The sequence below is a fragment of the Daphnia magna genome, linkage group LG2 (genome assembly GCF_020631705.1).
Source record: "Daphnia magna isolate NIES linkage group LG2, ASM2063170v1.1, whole genome shotgun sequence".
In the NCBI taxonomy this organism is placed as follows: Eukaryota; Metazoa; Arthropoda; class Branchiopoda; order Diplostraca; family Daphniidae; genus Daphnia; species Daphnia magna.
This window is the reverse complement of record NC_059183.1, coordinates 15,933,067-15,950,675: the sequence shown is the minus strand read 5'-3', so window position 1 is coordinate 15,950,675 and position 17,609 is coordinate 15,933,067. Positions and strand designations below refer to the sequence as shown.

At 39.5% G+C, this 17,609-nt stretch overlaps 3 protein-coding genes across 3 annotated transcripts; all 3 read left to right on the top strand.

The window, feature by feature from the left end:
- Nucleotides 1-52: 52 nt before the first annotated feature.
- Nucleotides 53-4,498, top strand: LOC116917082 (DNA topoisomerase 3-alpha). Its single transcript, XM_032922445.2, is given in 16 exon segments — nucleotides 53-229; nucleotides 314-374; nucleotides 437-822; nucleotides 885-1,035; nucleotides 1,173-1,377; nucleotides 1,446-1,530; nucleotides 1,596-1,754; nucleotides 1,815-2,015; nucleotides 2,073-2,225; nucleotides 2,302-2,579; nucleotides 2,637-2,724; nucleotides 2,787-3,047; nucleotides 3,119-3,544; nucleotides 3,546-3,589; nucleotides 3,657-4,216; nucleotides 4,275-4,498. Coding segments are annotated over 16 exon segments (3,216 nt in total). The 5' UTR covers nucleotides 53-106; the 3' UTR covers nucleotides 4,310-4,498.
- A 2,429-nt stretch (nucleotides 4,499-6,927) lies between these two features.
- LOC116917085 (peritrophin-48) lies at nucleotides 6,928-9,086 on the top strand. Its single transcript, XM_032922447.2, has 8 exons — nucleotides 6,928-6,987; nucleotides 7,062-7,627; nucleotides 7,907-8,037; nucleotides 8,118-8,155; nucleotides 8,333-8,437; nucleotides 8,563-8,629; nucleotides 8,786-8,874; nucleotides 8,959-9,086. Exons 3-8 carry the CDS (start codon nucleotides 7,989-7,991, stop codon nucleotides 9,034-9,036), a joined length of 426 nt encoding a protein of 141 aa, XP_032778338.2. The 5' UTR covers nucleotides 6,928-6,987; nucleotides 7,062-7,627; nucleotides 7,907-7,988; the 3' UTR covers nucleotides 9,037-9,086.
- A 24-nt stretch (nucleotides 9,087-9,110) lies between these two features.
- LOC116917086 lies at nucleotides 9,111-16,185 on the top strand. The gene is made up of 32 exons (XM_045169285.1): nucleotides 9,111-9,154; nucleotides 9,219-9,271; nucleotides 9,348-9,420; nucleotides 9,495-9,925; nucleotides 9,987-10,064; nucleotides 10,159-10,357; nucleotides 11,232-11,272; nucleotides 11,353-11,460; nucleotides 11,554-11,626; nucleotides 11,716-11,816; nucleotides 11,906-11,975; nucleotides 12,056-12,103; nucleotides 12,168-12,220; nucleotides 12,321-12,393; nucleotides 12,490-12,597; nucleotides 12,675-12,730; nucleotides 12,830-12,902; nucleotides 12,997-13,157; nucleotides 13,750-13,792; nucleotides 13,908-13,945; nucleotides 14,055-14,129; nucleotides 14,187-14,297; nucleotides 14,388-14,567; nucleotides 14,676-14,745; nucleotides 14,814-14,861; nucleotides 14,932-14,984; nucleotides 15,055-15,127; nucleotides 15,206-15,342; nucleotides 15,424-15,522; nucleotides 15,606-15,758; nucleotides 15,846-15,909; nucleotides 16,070-16,185. The coding sequence occupies exons 2-31, from the start codon at nucleotides 9,269-9,271 to the stop codon at nucleotides 15,903-15,905; spliced, it is 2,889 nt and encodes a 962-aa protein (XP_045025220.1). The 5' UTR covers nucleotides 9,111-9,154; nucleotides 9,219-9,268; the 3' UTR covers nucleotides 15,906-15,909; nucleotides 16,070-16,185.
- Nucleotides 16,186-17,609: the final 1,424 nt, after the last annotated feature.

The window sequence follows — 17,609 nt, the reverse complement described above, 5'->3', positions numbered from 1 at the left end:
TAAACGAACAAACGATAATAAATACTGGAAGACAGAAAAGGCTTCGAAACATTGCCATCTTGGCGGGAAGCCCATTCACCTTGTGCTCGCAAGAGCTTGTGAAGTAATGTTATTATTTCCTCGTTTGAAATTGTTTCCACGGAGTAAACAAGTTCAGTTTAATGTTGTAGTGTTTACTAGATGTTGTGAAACGTATGCCAAATTGGCAAACACTTGTAAGATGGTTCAGGTATGTGCTGAAACATCATGGGGACGTTAATATTTTTATTACCAGAAAATGTGTTTCGAAATATAAACCGATTGATCTCTAAAGGTGCTTAATGTCGCAGAGAAAAATGATGCTGCCAAAAATATTGCAGAACTACTTTCTCGCGGTAAATAGTTAAACATAAATTTTTTTGGGTGACCAGGTATAGCTAAATAGTTGTTTTGTCAGGTCGCATGAACCGCAGAGAAGGAAAAAGCAAATTCAACAAAATCTATGAGTTTGAACATAATCTTTTTAACCAAGCTGTAAAAATGGTAGTCACCTCGGTATCTGGCCATCTGTTGTCTTCAGACTTTGTTGGAAATTACAAGAAATGGCAAGGGATAAATCCCGTTGCCCTGTTTGAAGCACCAATCCACAAATTTTGTTCTGAAGATTATCAAAATATTAAAAGAACCTTAGAAGATGAAACCAAAAAGAGTAAATATTTGATTATTTGGACAGATTGTGATAGAGAAGGTGAGAACATTGGCTATGAAATAATCCAAGTGTGTCAAGCAATTAAGCCCAATATTGGGGTGTTTAGAGCAAAGTTTTCTGAAATTACATATCAGGTAACATCCTGTCAAATTTTTTTTCACAATAAAATCTTGTACCCATTTTCAGTTTATTTTAGTCAGTAGCACGGGCTCTGCAGAATTTGGGCCCTCCTAATAAAAATGTCAGTGATGCCGTTGATGTAAGAATTGAGCTTGATCTTAGAATTGGAGCTGCTTTCACAAGGTTTCAGACTCTCAGACTTCAAAAAGTTTTCCCCAACAGTCTTGGTAGATTATTACTTTTATTTATGTGTTCCTTTTATATCAATTTTCATTTTAAAAAAAATCTTTCTTTTTTTCTTCTTTATATATATATATATATATATATAGTTAATACTTTATATTGTTTTCCTACAAATTTTTAGGACAATCCATGATAAGTTACGGATCTTGTCAGTTCCCTACATTAGGTTTTATCGTCGAGCGCTACAGAGCCATTGAGGACTTTGTCGATGAGAAATTTTGGAAACTGAAGGTTGTCTGGGAACTCAACGAAGAAGAACGCGTGGAATTTCTCTGGAAAAGACACCATTTATTCAACCAGACAGTTGTGCAAATTCTTCTTGAAAAGTATTACTACCAAAAACTTCTCACAAATCAAGCGTGTTATATGTTGGTTTTATGTCACTATCCATAAGGTGTCTGGAGAATCCTGAAGCTGACATCGTCAAGGTTCAAACAAAGAACAAAAGCAAATGGAGACCGTTACCATTGGATACTGTTGTACGTAAAGCTTCCATCTGATTTAACCTTTTGGTTTCGCACATCTAAAAATATACATAATACAGGAACTTGAAAAGCTAGCGTCCAGGAAATTGCGGATCAACGCCAAAGAAACCATGAAGATTGCTGAAAAACTGTACACTCAAGGGTACATCAGTTATCCCCGTACTGAAACAAATATATTTCCCAAAGAATTAGATCTCAATCCCCTGGTTCAATGTCAGGTAATTACAAATCCTTTTTAGCTAGAACAACTTGATTACGTTAAAATGTCCTGTATTTAGACGGTTGATCCGTCATGGGGAGGATTCGCACAACGTGTACTGGACGAAGGATTGAATCCTCGCCAAGGCAAAAAATCTGATCAGGCCCATCCTCCGATCCATCCGACAAAATATGCAGGAAATTTGGCTAACGAGAACGAACGTAAACTTTACGAGTTTATCGTCCGCCATTTCTTAGCCTGCGTCAGCAAAGATGCCCAAGTAAAATATCTCCTATTTTATCACTTTTTCGCTGTCTGTATAAATATATCTCTGTAGGGTTATGAAACGGTTGCAGAAATTCAAATTCAAGAAGAAGGTTTTGTTGCCAGCGGATTGCAAATAGTTGCAAGAAACTATTTGGAAGTATATCCCTACGAGCGATGGAGTGATCGTAGTCTTCCTCTGCTCAACCAAGGCGAACAATTCACTGTATTCTACCAATGTTTTCGAGAAAGTTTGAAAAAACAGAATTTTAATGATAAATTTCATTTTCAAATTTTCTTAGCCAACATCGATAACCATGGAGGAGGGCGCGACTTGTGCACCTCAACTGCTAAGCGAAGCTGACCTGATTTCGCTGATGGAAAAACATGGTATTGGTACAGACGCCACTCACGCCGATCATATTGAGACGATCAAAGCACGACAGTACGCTGGTGTGCAAGCCGATGGACGCTTCTTACCCTGTTCCTTGGGTATGGGGCTCGTACAAGGTTATGACGCCATGGGCATCGCTCTTTCGAAGCCAAATCTTAGAGCTGAACTAGAAGCTGATTTGAAAAGGTTCTTTCAGTATTAAAATGTTATACTGAGTCCTTTTGATTGTCGTCGTATTTACAGGGTGTGTGACGGAGAAAGAAGTCCGAATGAAGTTCTGAGAGAGCAGATTGATAGATACCGACAGGTCTTTGTGCAAGCCATGGAGCAGGTTTGTTTGGTTTCATATCTACCAGTCTGCTTAACTGAAAGATGTACAAACTAACATACTAGGTGACAAAAATCGATGAAGCCCTTTCGACATTCTTCGACGAAGAACGACAAGAAGCGCCAGCTCCTTATCCTGACACGGGTCTGGATGGAAACACAAGTTACTGCAAATGTCCATCTTGCAACTTGGACATCACTTTGCGACGAAAAAAGGATAATAATGGGTTCTTTTTCTCTTGTATGGGGTATCCTCAGTGTAAAAATGCCATATGGTTACCAACTACTGTACAGCAAGTAGAAATCGATGCGCAAACGTGTACAGCGGTCAGTAATATTATTTTTCTTTTCATCTCTTGCAACTATTTATTTGCCTTGATTAACACAATTTCGTTTAGTGCCCATCTCATCCGCCTCTGGTGCGTTTTAAATTCAACCCAGGCGCTTACGCTCCGTTTTATCCTGATACTCATCGCTGTTGTATTGGTGGGTGTGATCCCAATTTTATGGAGCTTCTGGGTATTCGTCCACTGGTATCGCAGCCACGGAACCAAAATAACCCTCAGTCAAATAACACGAGAACAGCAAACGAATCGCGAAATTCTTCTGGTTACGCATCAGGATCGCAAAGCTTTGCTTCTTCAGCAAATAGCACACGTTCCTCTGGCGTGGGAATTCCGCCTCCCAGACCTCAAGCCCAGCCTCGTCCAGCAACTTCCAGTAATACTCGAATTGTATCCGGTTCTAGTAACAGAAATACAAGACAACCAGCTCCACCAGCGGCCCCCGCAGCTAACCAATCAAATGCTTCATCACAGCCGTATTTTCCGTCAACCCATGCCTCTGCCACAGAGGCCTGAAAACAACAGGTAATTAAGAATTTTTATTTGGGTGAACTCACGTCAGTTATATTCTAACTTACATTTTTGAACTTAGTGATACCGTGATTGTGTGTAATTGTAGCCAAGACGCTATGCTATTGACGGTTCGAAAAGAAGGACCCAACACAGGACGGCAGTTTTATAAATGTGCAAAACAACAGGATGGCTGTAACTTCTTCCTGTGGGCCGATACTCCTGCCCCGGTTCCTTCTAGCAGTGAAGCCGGAGAGGCGACATTCCGCCAACCAGCTGTCCGGAATCAACCGCCTGATGGTGGTGACTCCGAGACGTGCTGTTATTGCGATGGTGGTCGCGAACCTGCCACGATAAGAACCACGCAAAAACCAGGCCCGAATTGTGGACGTCAGTTTTATTGTTGTGGCAAACCCCGTGAAGTGCAGTGCAAGTTTTTCGAGTGGGTGGACGACAACGGCGCTAGTGGAGGTGGATTCGATCAAGGCCCTCAAGAAGCATTCGGTAGAGGAGGAGCAGGATCCAGCCGGGGTACCATTAGTTCCAGAGGGCGAGGAAGAGGGCGCGGCCGTGGAAGCTCAAATGAATCGTCCGCCACCGGAGAAAGAAAAACAAGAAAATGCGGGAATTGCGGTCAAGAAGGTACAGTTGTTTTTTTCTTTTTCTGTTCGCGTTTTCACGTGTCAACTTTTAATTGCAGGCCATACCAGGAATCGTTGTCCTGATATCGAATAATATCACTTTTAATCGTCCTACCGGCCGATTTAATAAAACAGAAATTGTTTCATTGGAAGCATGACATAGGTTTTGCAGCCATAAGATCAAGAAACGTTTTTTGTTCGTTTTAATTTTTTTAAATTCCGATTATTTGTTGATGGGAGGTGTGGCGTTATCCTAATGTGCTATTACAAAAGAAGAAAAACATGACAAGATTTATATCGTTTTGAACGTAAGTTATGGTTGGAAATGAGCGAATTGCTTTGCATTCTTAGAAATTGCATAAACATAATGCGACACTGACAAGAATGAAGTATTTAGCTAAATATTTTTGGTTGTTAAAATGCATCACTCTTATGAGTGTACTTTATTTGCTAATGTTTAAATCTTTTCCCCGACGATTTGCAATGTGATCAAACGATGAATTCAGTTCCGACGGTTACTACCCCTATTCAGGTTAACTAACTGATGACAAATCATTTAATTCCATAACATTAATTACTGACGTCAATTACAATTGTCCAGATGCGGGCAGCTGTTGTATAGCACTTGTGTGTTGGAAGTCAGAGTTATAGAATGTGAAATATAGCAGGCAAATTGTTATAACATATGGTCTTCTATTATTTACGTAACTCGATATCGTTCTAATGTCCCTGTTCCTTTGTCTTCGTAGTGCTTCCTGTCATTGTCCGTTTTTGGCCCGTTTACAGAGGACATGTGATCCTACCGAAAATGCATCTTGGGCCCGTAAGTACTAGTTTATGTTAATGCTTTGTGTACTTCCATTTGATTCAGTCGTTAACTGGGGCGTATGCTACCATAACTTCTCCATCTGCCTGCCACCCCACCCGCTACGGTAACGGGTCTCCCCAAATCCGTTTTGTTTATTGATTTTGTAACTATTGAAGTAGGATTCCCAAAACTTCGTCCTCAACTCACAAAGATGCCCGTTATGCCGACGAGCATGTGACAGAACCTTTTTCCTTTAAAAATAGTACTGTAATTAGTTATGGGCTCCATACTAAAGAACAGGTCGGAGAAGTCGACATAGTGGATCTTACGGTGACTTAAAGACTTCTCGTCTGTAGATTCAATTCATTACAGACATTGTTGTCCTAGGCATTTCACCTGATAATTGTGTTCTTTTATTCAATGCCCCCGCCCTCAAAAGTATTGTTTTGAACAACAGATAACACGTTAGTTCAAAGGATGATTTCTAAACGTGATTTTAGTGACACCCAATGATACTTGCGTATGGTAGTTAATATCAATGTTTCTTTGTCCAGTAAGATCAATCGCTAACTTGTGTACTCACGGTGCACATGTTGTTTAAATCCTGTTCGTCCTCATTTGTTCTATGAGAAAAAAAATGATGGGGCGGTGGGTGCAGTTATTGTTCGTCTTTCTCGTCGTTAAAGGTACGTTTTTATCCTTGATATTATCTTCCCGCTGCATCACCTAGTCAGTAGCTAAATTTGTCTAATTTTTTATTTATTTTTTTACCAGGTTCCATCAAGCTACTCGTGCAGAGTGTGGAAAGGATTATCGCAAGTGGTAAGCCATTTGTTTCTTTGCAATAAAGAAATTATTTTGCTGTAACAACTTTATTTCATAGATTTTTTGTTTTTACTCTGTAAGCAGTCTACCGAACCTAGTTGTCTAGACGAAGACGGCTTCCACACTGTAAACAACCAGTGCACAAGAGAATACTATTACTGCCTAGGTGGAGTGGTTATTTACGAACAAGTAAGTCACAAACACACACATGCTTTTTACGATCAACCCACGTATGGAAAACATAAGACTGCTTATACACAACTAGGTTAAACAAATTTATAATGGAAATTTTCGACGATTATAGCAATGCCAAGAATCAAATAGATGAGTTTGATCCATACTTGAAGACGTGTGTTAGCCCGGCGAATTGTTTTGGTAAAATTTTGCGTAAACCAATATCAGCAGATCTTAGAAAGATTATTTTTCATTAGTTTTAGATTGTTTGAATCCTTTGTTTCCCTGTGCTTATTGTGTATTTGATATTTTCCACAGACTGCCCTCCCGAAGATGGGGTACATCCCGTACCCCAAGAATGCACCAGCGAATATTTACAATGCGCTAATGGATTACCGGTAAAATTGGTATTTAGATGAATGTTTTTTTTTCTTCTATAATCTATAGTTTAAAACGGAATTTCTATTTATTATCCTGTACTAAAACGTAGATGTGTTCTGTTGGTAACATTTTTGATCCAGTGACTTATGAATGCACCCAGTCCCAGCAAGGTACATGCGGTACGTATGTTCTTCTTGAACTTCACGTTGTCATCAGAGCCAATATCGTTCATTTTTCTTTGTAATATTTTCGTCATCTTTCAGTGATGCCCTTGCAATGCAGTGAAGAGGGCTATTACCCATATCCAGGTGCCTTATAAAAGAAATTGTAACTTCTGCAATTTTTGAATAATGTGTCAAAATTCTACAGGAGTATGTAGCGCGTTGTATTTCCTCTGTATCGGAGGCAATAGTTTTTCCGAGGTAATTGATAAACTTAACTTATAATCATTTCGAAGCCGTTTAGCACTTGTCATACGTTTGTTTCTAAAATGCTCATCAATTCGTTTAGTATTTGTCCACCTGATACGGTTTTTGACCCAAGTACTTCGACTTGCGTGCCGTTAGAATCGGTGTCATGCACGCGTAAGTCTACCATTTAAAAGTGTAAACTGTTCTTCTTGAATTCGCCATCACAATTTTGTTTTCTATATGATCAGCTGGGCCGAAGACGACGACCACTACACCACTACACCAATCACAACCACCACTACGACCCTAATCACTTCCACATCCCCTATCCCTACAAGTATCCAACCGCCACGAGAGCTCTTACCACGCCCGCTGTTGCTACTGTAACGGTTCCTTGACTTTAGTTTTCCGACGCCAATCGTTAATTTGCGATTTCTTACAACTGTACTTCTTTTTACAAATGCACGAACCGTTCAAGTAACTTCCATTTATGCAACTAATCCAAATTGTAGCATTCATTTCCCTACGTATGTATAGATTACGGATTGTCATCCTCCCACATTCATCATGCGGAAACGAATGTGATTGAAATTGATTATTTTAATTTGTATTTTAGTCTTTCGCGGTCCTGACCAGCGACCTACCCATTTTTTTTTTGTTTTTTGCCAATGGAGACAGGGCCATTTAACACAGAAGATAGTTTAAGTATGCTTCCGCACTACCTGTAGTAAAGAGAGCAAACAACATGTTACATAAAGGAATGAGCTGCTGAGATTGACGGGATACCAGCTGAACAGTTTTTTATTGCTTACAGGTGCAGGTGCTCTATTGATACACCTTATATCAGCCACAGCTATGTGTTTTTGTTTTTTTGTTTTTTTCGTAATATAGCCATCTCATGTTACTGAGCTTCTTTAAACAATGTTTCGTTTGGTCTCATATCTGATTAAGGTACAACTTCTCCCCTCCCCCTCCGAAAATATTGTTTTGATCGGACGATAACACCTTAGTTCAAAGTTTATTTCAAAGCGTGATTCTAGTGACCTCCAACGATATGCAGATGCAGCAGTTAAAATCAACTTTCATTTTCCAGTAAGATCAATCGCTAACTGGTGTTCGCACGGTGTACGTGTTGCTTCACGCCTGCTCGTCGCCATCTGTTCTATAAGAAAAAGATGATGGAGCGGTGGATGCAGTTCTTATTGGTTTTTCTTGTCGTCCAAGGTAAGATTTTATCCCTGACATTGTCTTCCCATTGATTCAATTAATCGTTAACTACAATTTGTTTATTCCATTAACGCCAGGCTATTCGTGCAGAGTCTGGAACGGAGTACCAAAAGTTGTAAGCTATGTATTTGCTTGCCATAAAGAAACGATTTCCGCAATGAAACGCAACTTCGTTTGTGTTACATCTTTATAGTCGAATTCATCGTTGGGCTTCTGTTAACTTTGTTGCTTTCATTGAGATCAATTGTTCATGTTTTTTTTGTTTTTTTTTTATTTTTTTATCCTTGGGTAGTTTGATGAACCTAGTTGCCCGGAAGAAGACGGCTTCTTCACAGTGAATAATCAGTGCACAAGTGAGTACCACTACTGCCAAGGCGGAGTTTTCTTGTACGAACAGGTAAGTCATATGGATAATATGCTGTAGAAGATATTGGCTGCAATTTACTTGGTTAAAAACAGCAAATTGATATCACAACTAATTTAAAATCAAACTTTTATCATGGGTAACCTTGACATTAATAGCAATGCCCGGAACCAGACGTTTTTGATCCATTTTTGAAAACCTGCGTCAACTCAGCGTCTTGTTTCGGTAAATTTTTGCATAACGCATTTTTTAAATCTCGCCAACCCTCGTTTTGAATTTATGTTTGTGCGTCACGTATATTCCAAACTCCGAATACCTACATCAAATCCCATCATCGAAAATTGGAACGTTAATGTTTGTTTTTGTTTTGTTTTTTTATAGATTGTCCTCCTGAAGATGGAATACATCCTGTCCCCCAAAGCTGCACAGACGAATATTATCAATGTACCAGTGGAGTGGTGGAAAAGTTGGTATTGAGACTCTTGTCTTTTCTTGTGTAATCTTTATTCTAAACGAAAGTTACCATTTGTTTATGAATTACATGTGAAATTCAGACCTGTCCTGTCGGTAATATTTTTGATCCAGTGACGTATGAGTGTACTCCGGCGGACCAAGTTTCATGTGGTAAATAACTTTTCGACTTCAATTCATCAAAGCCTGTAGATCTTTGTAACATTTTGCTGTTTATTCCCACTTTATTTCAGCGGCAGCCATATGAATGCAGTGGAAACGGTTATCTTCCATATCCAGGTATGTATTGTAAATAAAAACTCTTAACTCCGCGATTGTTAAATAATGTGTCAAAAATTGGCAGGAGAATGTAGCGGGTTGTATTTTCTCTGTGTTGAAGGCGAAAGCTTTACGATGGTAATTTCATTTTTAATATTTCGAAGCGTTTTCACTTGTCATTCGGTGTTTTTCTAAAATCACATCAATCGTCTAGTATTGCCCATCAGATACGGTTTTTGAGGCAAGTACTTCGACTTGCGTGCCGTTAGAATCTGCCTCATGCACGCGTAAGTCTACCATTTAAAAGTGTAAACTGTTCTTCTTGAATTCGCCATCATAATTTTGTTTTCTATTTGTTCAGCTGGGCCGAAGACGACGACAACTACACCATCGACTACCACACCTACAACAACCACACCCACAACTACCACACCCACAACTACCACACCCACAACTACCACACCCACAACTACCACACCCACAACTACCCCACCTACAACTACCACACCAACAACTACCACACCAACAACTACCACACCAACCACTACCACCACTCCGACCACTACCACTACCCCAACAACTACCACTACCCCAACAACTCTAACTACTCCAACAACTACCACCACTCCAACCACTACCACTACCCCATCCACCACCACTCCAACAACTACAACCACCCCGACCACAACGGTTGCTCCTGGCTTTGTTTGTCCGGCACCTAACGGAAATTTCGAGATTCCTGGCAATTGTACTTCTTTCTACAATTGCACAAATGGAGAATATACTGTTCAAGTAAGTGTGATTTCAAAACTAAACTTTGGTCTCTAATACCTAATCATCCGCTCATTTATAGAATTGCCAACCCGGAACAGCTTTCAATCCTTTGGTTGGCGCATGCGATTTTTCTTTTAACGTTCCCGGATGTGCCGTTGTAATTATTGGTTTTAATTTTATCCTAGAAAGACTTCCACGTCCTTCTAAGAAAACTAAGGCTGTAAATTTACACGGCGTTTTGCGCTTTCTAGGTTACAGTTGATGACGATGAAAAGGACCATTTGCTAATCAATGATTCCAATTTTCAATGCCCCGGCGACGGCAATTGGCCCCATGCTCTATGCGAGTATTACTATTCTTGCTACGGAAAAGGTATTACTAGGAGAGCGCAGGTTTGGCAGTGCAGAAAGAATTTTATCTACGACGTCCGATCCCGTCGATGCAAATATTGGAAAATTACTGATTGTGGCGATCGTCTCCGATCAAGTATGTAAACTTTAAAATTCGTGCGCATTTTTCTGAAATGCACGTCCCAGTGGTGACATTAAATTGCTGTTTTCGTTCACAGTACTAGCCTAGAACAATTTTTGCTTGCAATTGGATGGATTTCCCATAAAGGCAGCAGCATCAATCGTGCGAATGTATTAATAAGGTGACCAAATAGAAATAAAATTATTTGTGCATATGAAAAATATTACGATAATTCCATTTTAACCTTAAAATTTTATACTTAGATAAACGGCTTTCGCGTGTTTTTAAAATGCATTATTTTTCTCGACTCTGAACTATTTGATCTGATGGTCAGTAACCACAAACATTTACTGTATTATGAGACATTCCTCATAGTAGCTACCAATGCTAGTTTTCTGATTCCTTTCGCGCTATGCTACATAAATTTACTTAATTTTTTCAACAGCGAGATATGGAAATAAAAATCTGAATTTTCGAGAACCTATACAAGCCACAACCTTTGTCCGTTAGTTGGTCCAATGGTTGGTGTTTGTATTAGTTGTTGCGGTGATAAAATGTTCTCTGCACAAAGGCTTTCGTGACAAACAAACGCTGAATGACGTCTGCGATAAGCGTAGGCAATCAATCACGTAATTGTTGACTCTCAAGGAATACCAAACTCCATTTCTAATCCCCACTTGCACCTTTTCAAATGAGAAAACATTCACTCTAACCTACAGCATTTTTATGATTGGCTTCCATAGCGACGAAATGATGAAGAATATCTTACCTTTGTTGTTTCTTTTTAATTCCTTGAAAGGTAAGCAGTGTTTAAGTTTAATGCCTTGACGAATTCGATTTCGTGTTAACTTTCTTTTGTTTCGTTTCGTTTCAATTGACAGGAGGATTGGGAATTTTGGTAAGTCCGACACCCTTTTAATGCCTTAAAAAACCACGGCTGAATTTCGATTATTAATGTGAAGTTACTTTACTAGGAAAAGGAATTCGTTTGTCCAAACCAAGAAACTGGCTATTATCCCGACGATGAAAATATCTGCACTGGTTCTTATTTCACTTGTGTAAACGGAGTTGCTTATCCTCAGGTAAACGAAACGTTTTTAACAGTTTCTGGAAAATTCCAGTCGTATTTCATTCATTTCTCACCATAAAACAGCAGCGTTTTTCAATTTTTGTAGCAATGTCCTGGTATTACTGTCTTTGATCCAGTGAGCGAACTGTGTGTTGATCTGGAAGTGGCCTCTTGTTACGGTAAATTCCAAGTATACTACGAGTGCATTTAAACAAAACGAACTAATCTTGTACATGTCGCGTTTTGTGTCTTCTTTGTGCGGATGAAGTGTCTCCGTTCACGTGTCCATCAACGGAAGGATTTTTCCCGGTACCTGGGGCTTGCGAAAGTAACTATTACGTCTGCGTTAGCGGAGTCGCTACGCTCACGGTAAGAAAAAAATTCAGTTAACTGCCAACAATGGATTCGATTGAATTGGACTCGCGACTGACGGCATAATAAAACCATGTGCTTAACAGAACTGTCCGTTTGAGGCAATATTTGATCCTGTCACTTTTGATTGCGTTCCGGCTGATGAAGCTTCATGCAGTAAGTTTCTTTGCTCTCATTTTCACTTGTATACAACCCTTAAGTTTACATTTTAATTAGATTTGGGCGTTCTCTTTTAGATCAACCGTTTGACTGTCCATCCCCAGATGGCCTTTTTCCATACCCAGGTAAAATTTCAAAACATAGCCATTACTCAATGCCGAAATATTTTTTAACGAGCCCCTTTTTAAGATGCTTGTTGCGGAATTTATTACAATTGCGCTGGCGGCCAAAGCACCCTACAGGTAAATAGTCCCTATAACGAACTGCGTGGCACATGACTTGGATGTGCCACGCAGTTTACATTCCATAGGTGTTTGATGATTTTGAAATTTGCGTCTTCAGTATTGTTCTGCTGGATATTATTTTGATCCAGAAACTCTGAGCTGTGTATTGGCTGAAGAAGCCAGTTGCTCAAGTAAGATTCAGTTTATTACCATTACAGTAACTATTTAACGACCTCCTAATTCCTATTTGAACGTCTGCTGGTGAATGCAAATTGCATTTACCTTAGATGGAGGAGGAACAGCTACGCCAAAAACAACTTTAGCTCCAACTCCAACATCAACGTCGACGACACCTACCCCTTTTGTCTGTCCTGGTGATGGTTACTACTCTATAGGTAATATAATATTCTGAAAACATTGGGTAATCAAGGTGTTGCACTTCTCTCAAAACCATCATCTTTCAATTTCATAGGTGTACCATGCAGTTCCACCTTCTACAACTGCACACTTGGCCAACACAGCGAAGAGGTAATGTCTCTTTTCCTTTATTACCTGTGTAAGGTCAACTGCAACCTCAACAACAAAGCCACTCTTCACTACATTACATATTGTTCAACGTGATTGTAGTCCTGCCCTGAGGGTATGATTTTCGTTCCGGAGTACTCAAGTTGCGTCTTGTCCGCATACACCACTTGCGCACGTAAGAGTTTTAGCCTAGAGCTTTGAACCTTTGAATCAAAATCTTGTTGGCATACAAGTAAAATGCATCTTTAAACACGATTGAATAACTTTAGCTGGTCAGTGGCGTGCTGCCACACCTGCCTGGGTTCCTGATGCAAATTACCCAGCCGCTTCGTCGATTCATTTTGTTTGCCCAACTCCCAATGGTAACTTCAAGTCTACCGGAAATCGTTTGAAATTTTGGGTTTGCGTAAACGGACTCGCAGATCTTCAGGTAATTTTTTAAACTCCCAAACATGATGGCAATGAATTAACCGGTATTATGTTTAAATTCTTTTTTACAGAGTTGCCCATCTGGCATGGCATTCGACTCTACTCTTGGTGCTTGCAGTTATCCACTGGAATGGTAACGCTAATGTCAAATGCCATTTTTACAGGCATATGTCTTTTTCTTTAATCAACGATATTTCGAAAATGTGTATCGCAAATTATAATAAAATGTTCGTTGTATCCACAAGTTGTGCCCACTTCTAAACATTGATCGCATTTTTCGTTTCGGAACGCATAGAAACATGTAGCATAACGACGCGGACTTTGTTCGATAATTCTAGGTTACATTTGAGGCCGCGTTGTACGCAATAAAGAGCTCGAAGTTTCTTTTGTCTGTTGGATTGTCAGTGATTCGATAACAGGCGTTAGAGTCCATTTATTTAATCAAACAATTGTTACATGGTCCCTTGATAAGGAAGAATAATCAATTTCCATTGCGTCTGTAACCCTGTTGAATTGTTATTGATTTCTCTAACCGAATACTTTCCGCCTGACTACTGGCACCTACGTTTATCTCAACCAACGTTAAAATGAAGAAGTTTGCCTTATTGTCTTTGCTCCTTTTAGGTTTCTGTGAAGGTAAACTATTACGACAATTCTTTTTGGTGGTGTTCTAATGTTTCTTGACCGATGCTGAAAATCACGGCTGCTTCACAAGTTGTCAAAATAATTGAGATACCAATTTGTGTTGCAGGCAGCTTCGGCAAAAGTTTCAGAGGATTTGCAAGAGAGGTAATAAACATATTAAGTAATTTATTTATAGGGTGCTGGAAATGTGTGGCGTCTCAAATGGGACACTTGATTGAATTGGGGTTACATTATTTTTGTCTCTTTTTCATAGGATTGCAATTATCCGACTATTTTTGATCCTTCAACCCATTTGGCTACGTTAAGTTTGAGGATTCCCAACAAACAGGTATAAAGGAAACAGATGATGAATTTTTATTAAATAAATTCAAATTGTATTGATTAGGGACGAGAAGGGGAATTCCAATGCCCAAACAGCAACACAGATTTTTTTCCCGCCGACCCCTTCTGCTCTGAATTTTATTATACTTGTGAGGACGGAATTGCTTATCCTCAGGTAAGAAGCTAATCGAATGCAACTCTTTTTTTCTTTGATGGATATGTCTCACTTTAGTTATTTTCCTGAAAATTGGTATTTATCTTATAGGAATGTCCCGGTACTCAAGGAATTACTGCGTTTGATCCAGCCACTAAAACTTGTCGTCCACTCGAATGTTGCGCTTGTTACTTCACGTGCCCAGCGTCCGATCCAAACGGATTCTTCCCGGTGCCTGGAACATGTTCAAGCGGTTACTATGTTTGCGTCGACGGTCAATACGAAACTTACGTAAGCTCAATATTGTGTTTGATTTTTAACCACCAATAAGTTGCGTTATTACCTATTTAAAACCTATGATCCGTCGACATGAATTTAAAAAACAAATGGCCAACGCAGGAATGCCCGTTGGGCGCGCTATTCGATCCCGTCACCGGAGATTGTGAACCACCTGAATATACTTCATGCAGTAGATTTAAATTTTTGCCTTTTTATTTCGCGATGTTTGTTCAATAATTTTTCTTAATTCTCTTTCAGAACAACCCTTTAGCTGTCCTTCAACGGATGGCGTTTTCCCGTACCCAGGTAAACGCTAAATTGCAAGTGCGAATAAACAAAATGTAAAGGAATCTTTAATTTGTTTGTTCCCTGAAAGATGCGTGCAGTAGCATTTATTACAATTGTACAAACGGACAGGATACTGTACAGGTAAATCGATTCTGACACAAATAATTGCATCTTCACTTTTCAATTATCCTTGCATAAATGTCGGCTACAGTACTGCCCTACAGGCACTGTTTTTGATCCGGCAGTTTCCAGCTGTGTTACAACCGCTTATGCTTCTTGTTCACGTAAGTTAACTATCCAATTACATCGTATAATAAATTTTTATCTATACACTCTTGCTTTGCGTGGAACACTCCCATTAGCTGGAGCGACAACGACGGAGTTATCGACCACGACAGAAGACGTGTTTGTGTGTCTCGAAGAAGGCTACTTCCCCATCCCTGATAATTGTTCTATTTATTATATCTGTAGAGGTGCTGGAGAGACACCTCTGACTGTTGTAAGTAATTAAACCTTCAGTGCCATTTTGCCATCTTGCCTAATATTCAATTCCGGCCTTTCTTTTTCATCTATTTGTTAGCCGTGTCCTAACGGACTAGTTTTCAATCCGGATACTTCGCTTTGTGACTATCCAGAAAATGTTCCGGAATGTAGCGCCACAGCTGCCTTTGAATTAATGGTAATATTATTTCTTTAAAAAAATGGAGTGGCATGTTATCATTACATTCTATGTTTAGTACATTCACCGGATTATTTATACAGGTGGGCAGAAACGTAAGACTTAGTATCGCAAAACAAGATCATCCAGGTGATGGATTCAGTTGTAAGAACGAAGATGGAGTCTATCCCCTCAAATCCGATGGAAGCTATTCCCGATTTTATTTTGACTGCGTTGGAGGAATTGCTTACCCCAAGGTAATACAAAAGACTGGGATTCTTTAAAATTAATTCTTTCTAAGAAGAACTGGTAAAATTGAAATGACTTATCAAAAATATTCCAAGGTATGCCCGGGAATGACTGAATTTGATTCCGTGAAGTTATCGTGCGCATTGATTGCCTAAAATGGTAAGCTTTAAATTGTACTCGTCAAAGAAAAATTTATGCATTGCAATATCTGGAAGCATTTGTTTCTGAATGAAAAAAAATAATGGAGCTCATTAAACAATAAACTACTCGTATGGTAAAGAATAATTCTGGGAATAATCAAGGCAACTTTTGTTTTCAGAGCTGCAGAAACCCCGTAACGTCCACAACAGAAATTCGCATTTGATCCTCGACTGGCTTGAAATGAGTGTAATCGGATATATTTGGCTTTTGAATTGAATACAATGGATACGTGTATGTTGAGAGTAAAAATGGTTTTTTGCGTGAACCAAGTCATCTTTAAATGTCACTGATTATGCGAGCGACAGACATGCAAGCTAATAACTTCGATGCAGATGTCCGACCAACTTCAAAGTACTATGATGTCAAATACTGTAAATGATAAGCAAAACGTACGTATGATTTTTTTTTTTATTAAAAGAAAACACAAGCGGCCATTATGATCTTTCTATCACTCATTTCTCGAGTTCCTATGCGCTGACGAATTGTCTACCTAACGTATTTGCAACTTCTCGGAACTGTCGAAACAAAGGGATATTTAGTAATTGCCTAGGAGGTAAACGAGAAAATCTTACAAAGACGGAGACGAAGAGATTTGAACTTGTGAAAACCGCGTGGTAGTCCCGAACTTTGACACGGCGTTATAGATTAGATGTGTTAATATCCATACTATAACAGGTGATCATCAAAGGCAATTTTATTTGAAATGTGTGGTCCTGACACAGTGGTTATAACCCTCCTCTTGTAATTCGTTTCCCCACGTTCAATTCCCGCCAACTCCCGATTTCCATTCCCTCCCCTCCCAGCTCGCCCCATACCTCCCGTTCCACCCAATGTTTCCCAATATGTTGCGTCTTCAACTCAAAAAGGATTCATTTTCTTCGGAATATCCATCAACTACCCATCGCTAAACATCTTCATAGCAACAAGCTACTACAGCACCTAACTTCATCGCTCAACTCAAGCATCAAGCACTGCGTGAGATCAAATCAAGATCTTTAATAGATTTGCTTCAATCAACGATGCGGCGCTTAATTATAAAGGCCTGATAGCTACAAATAATACGCAGCCAATACCACACTAAAAAAACCAAACAATACTACACGTATGACACCTAAACAACAACTCGACACGTTTACATACGATCCTCGATCTATATTACCGTTCACTACACCACATAAAGATCAAACCCGCTAACTTGGTAGAGAACTGGTAGCTTGTAGGTTGTTGGTTAATCTTCCGCCTCCAACAAGGTGGGTTAGGCAGCTAATTATCGAGCAATTACCCTCTTCGATACCCGCAAACCATTTTGCACATACAACGAATTATAGCCGCAGAACTGGCGTGCAGCTGCCGCAGAACATGCGTGACCCATCAATATTGTGTATATTACAGCCATGGCTGCTAATAAGAATCAACATAGTAAAAACATTATGTTATCTTTCCAATCAGACAAAGGGGCTTGGCACCCGATTTTGCTTGGCTGCCCTTTTCACGCTGCATAGCAATGGTCTCCCACAGAAATCTCTAGACATGTCGATTAACTAAATCTTTATGTCCATTTTTGGCCTTGTATGTTTTATCTTTATAGGAAATTGTAGAGTGACGGTAAGCAAACCATTTGCAGAAAGGGTAGTTTCGATTCTCTCCCTACCTCCCAT

Coding starts and splice junctions, on each gene's coding strand:
- LOC116917085 (XM_032922447.2), top strand. CDS start 7,989: ATGATGGAGCGGTGGATGCAGTTCTTATTGGTTTTTCTTGTCGTCCAA. Junction 8,630..8,785: donor CAACTCAGCGTCTTGTTTCG/GTAAATTTTTGC, acceptor GTTTTTTTATAG/ATTGTCCTCCTGAAGATGGA. Junction 8,875..8,958: donor GTGGAGTGGTGGAAAAGTTG/GTATTGAGACTC, acceptor TGTGAAATTCAG/ACCTGTCCTGTCGGTAATAT.
- LOC116917086 (XM_045169285.1), top strand. Junction 13,793..13,907: donor CCTTTTAGGTTTCTGTGAAG/GTAAACTATTAC, acceptor TTTGTGTTGCAG/GCAGCTTCGGCAAAAGTTTC. Junction 14,985..15,054: donor ACGGACAGGATACTGTACAG/GTAAATCGATTC, acceptor TGTCGGCTACAG/TACTGCCCTACAGGCACTGT.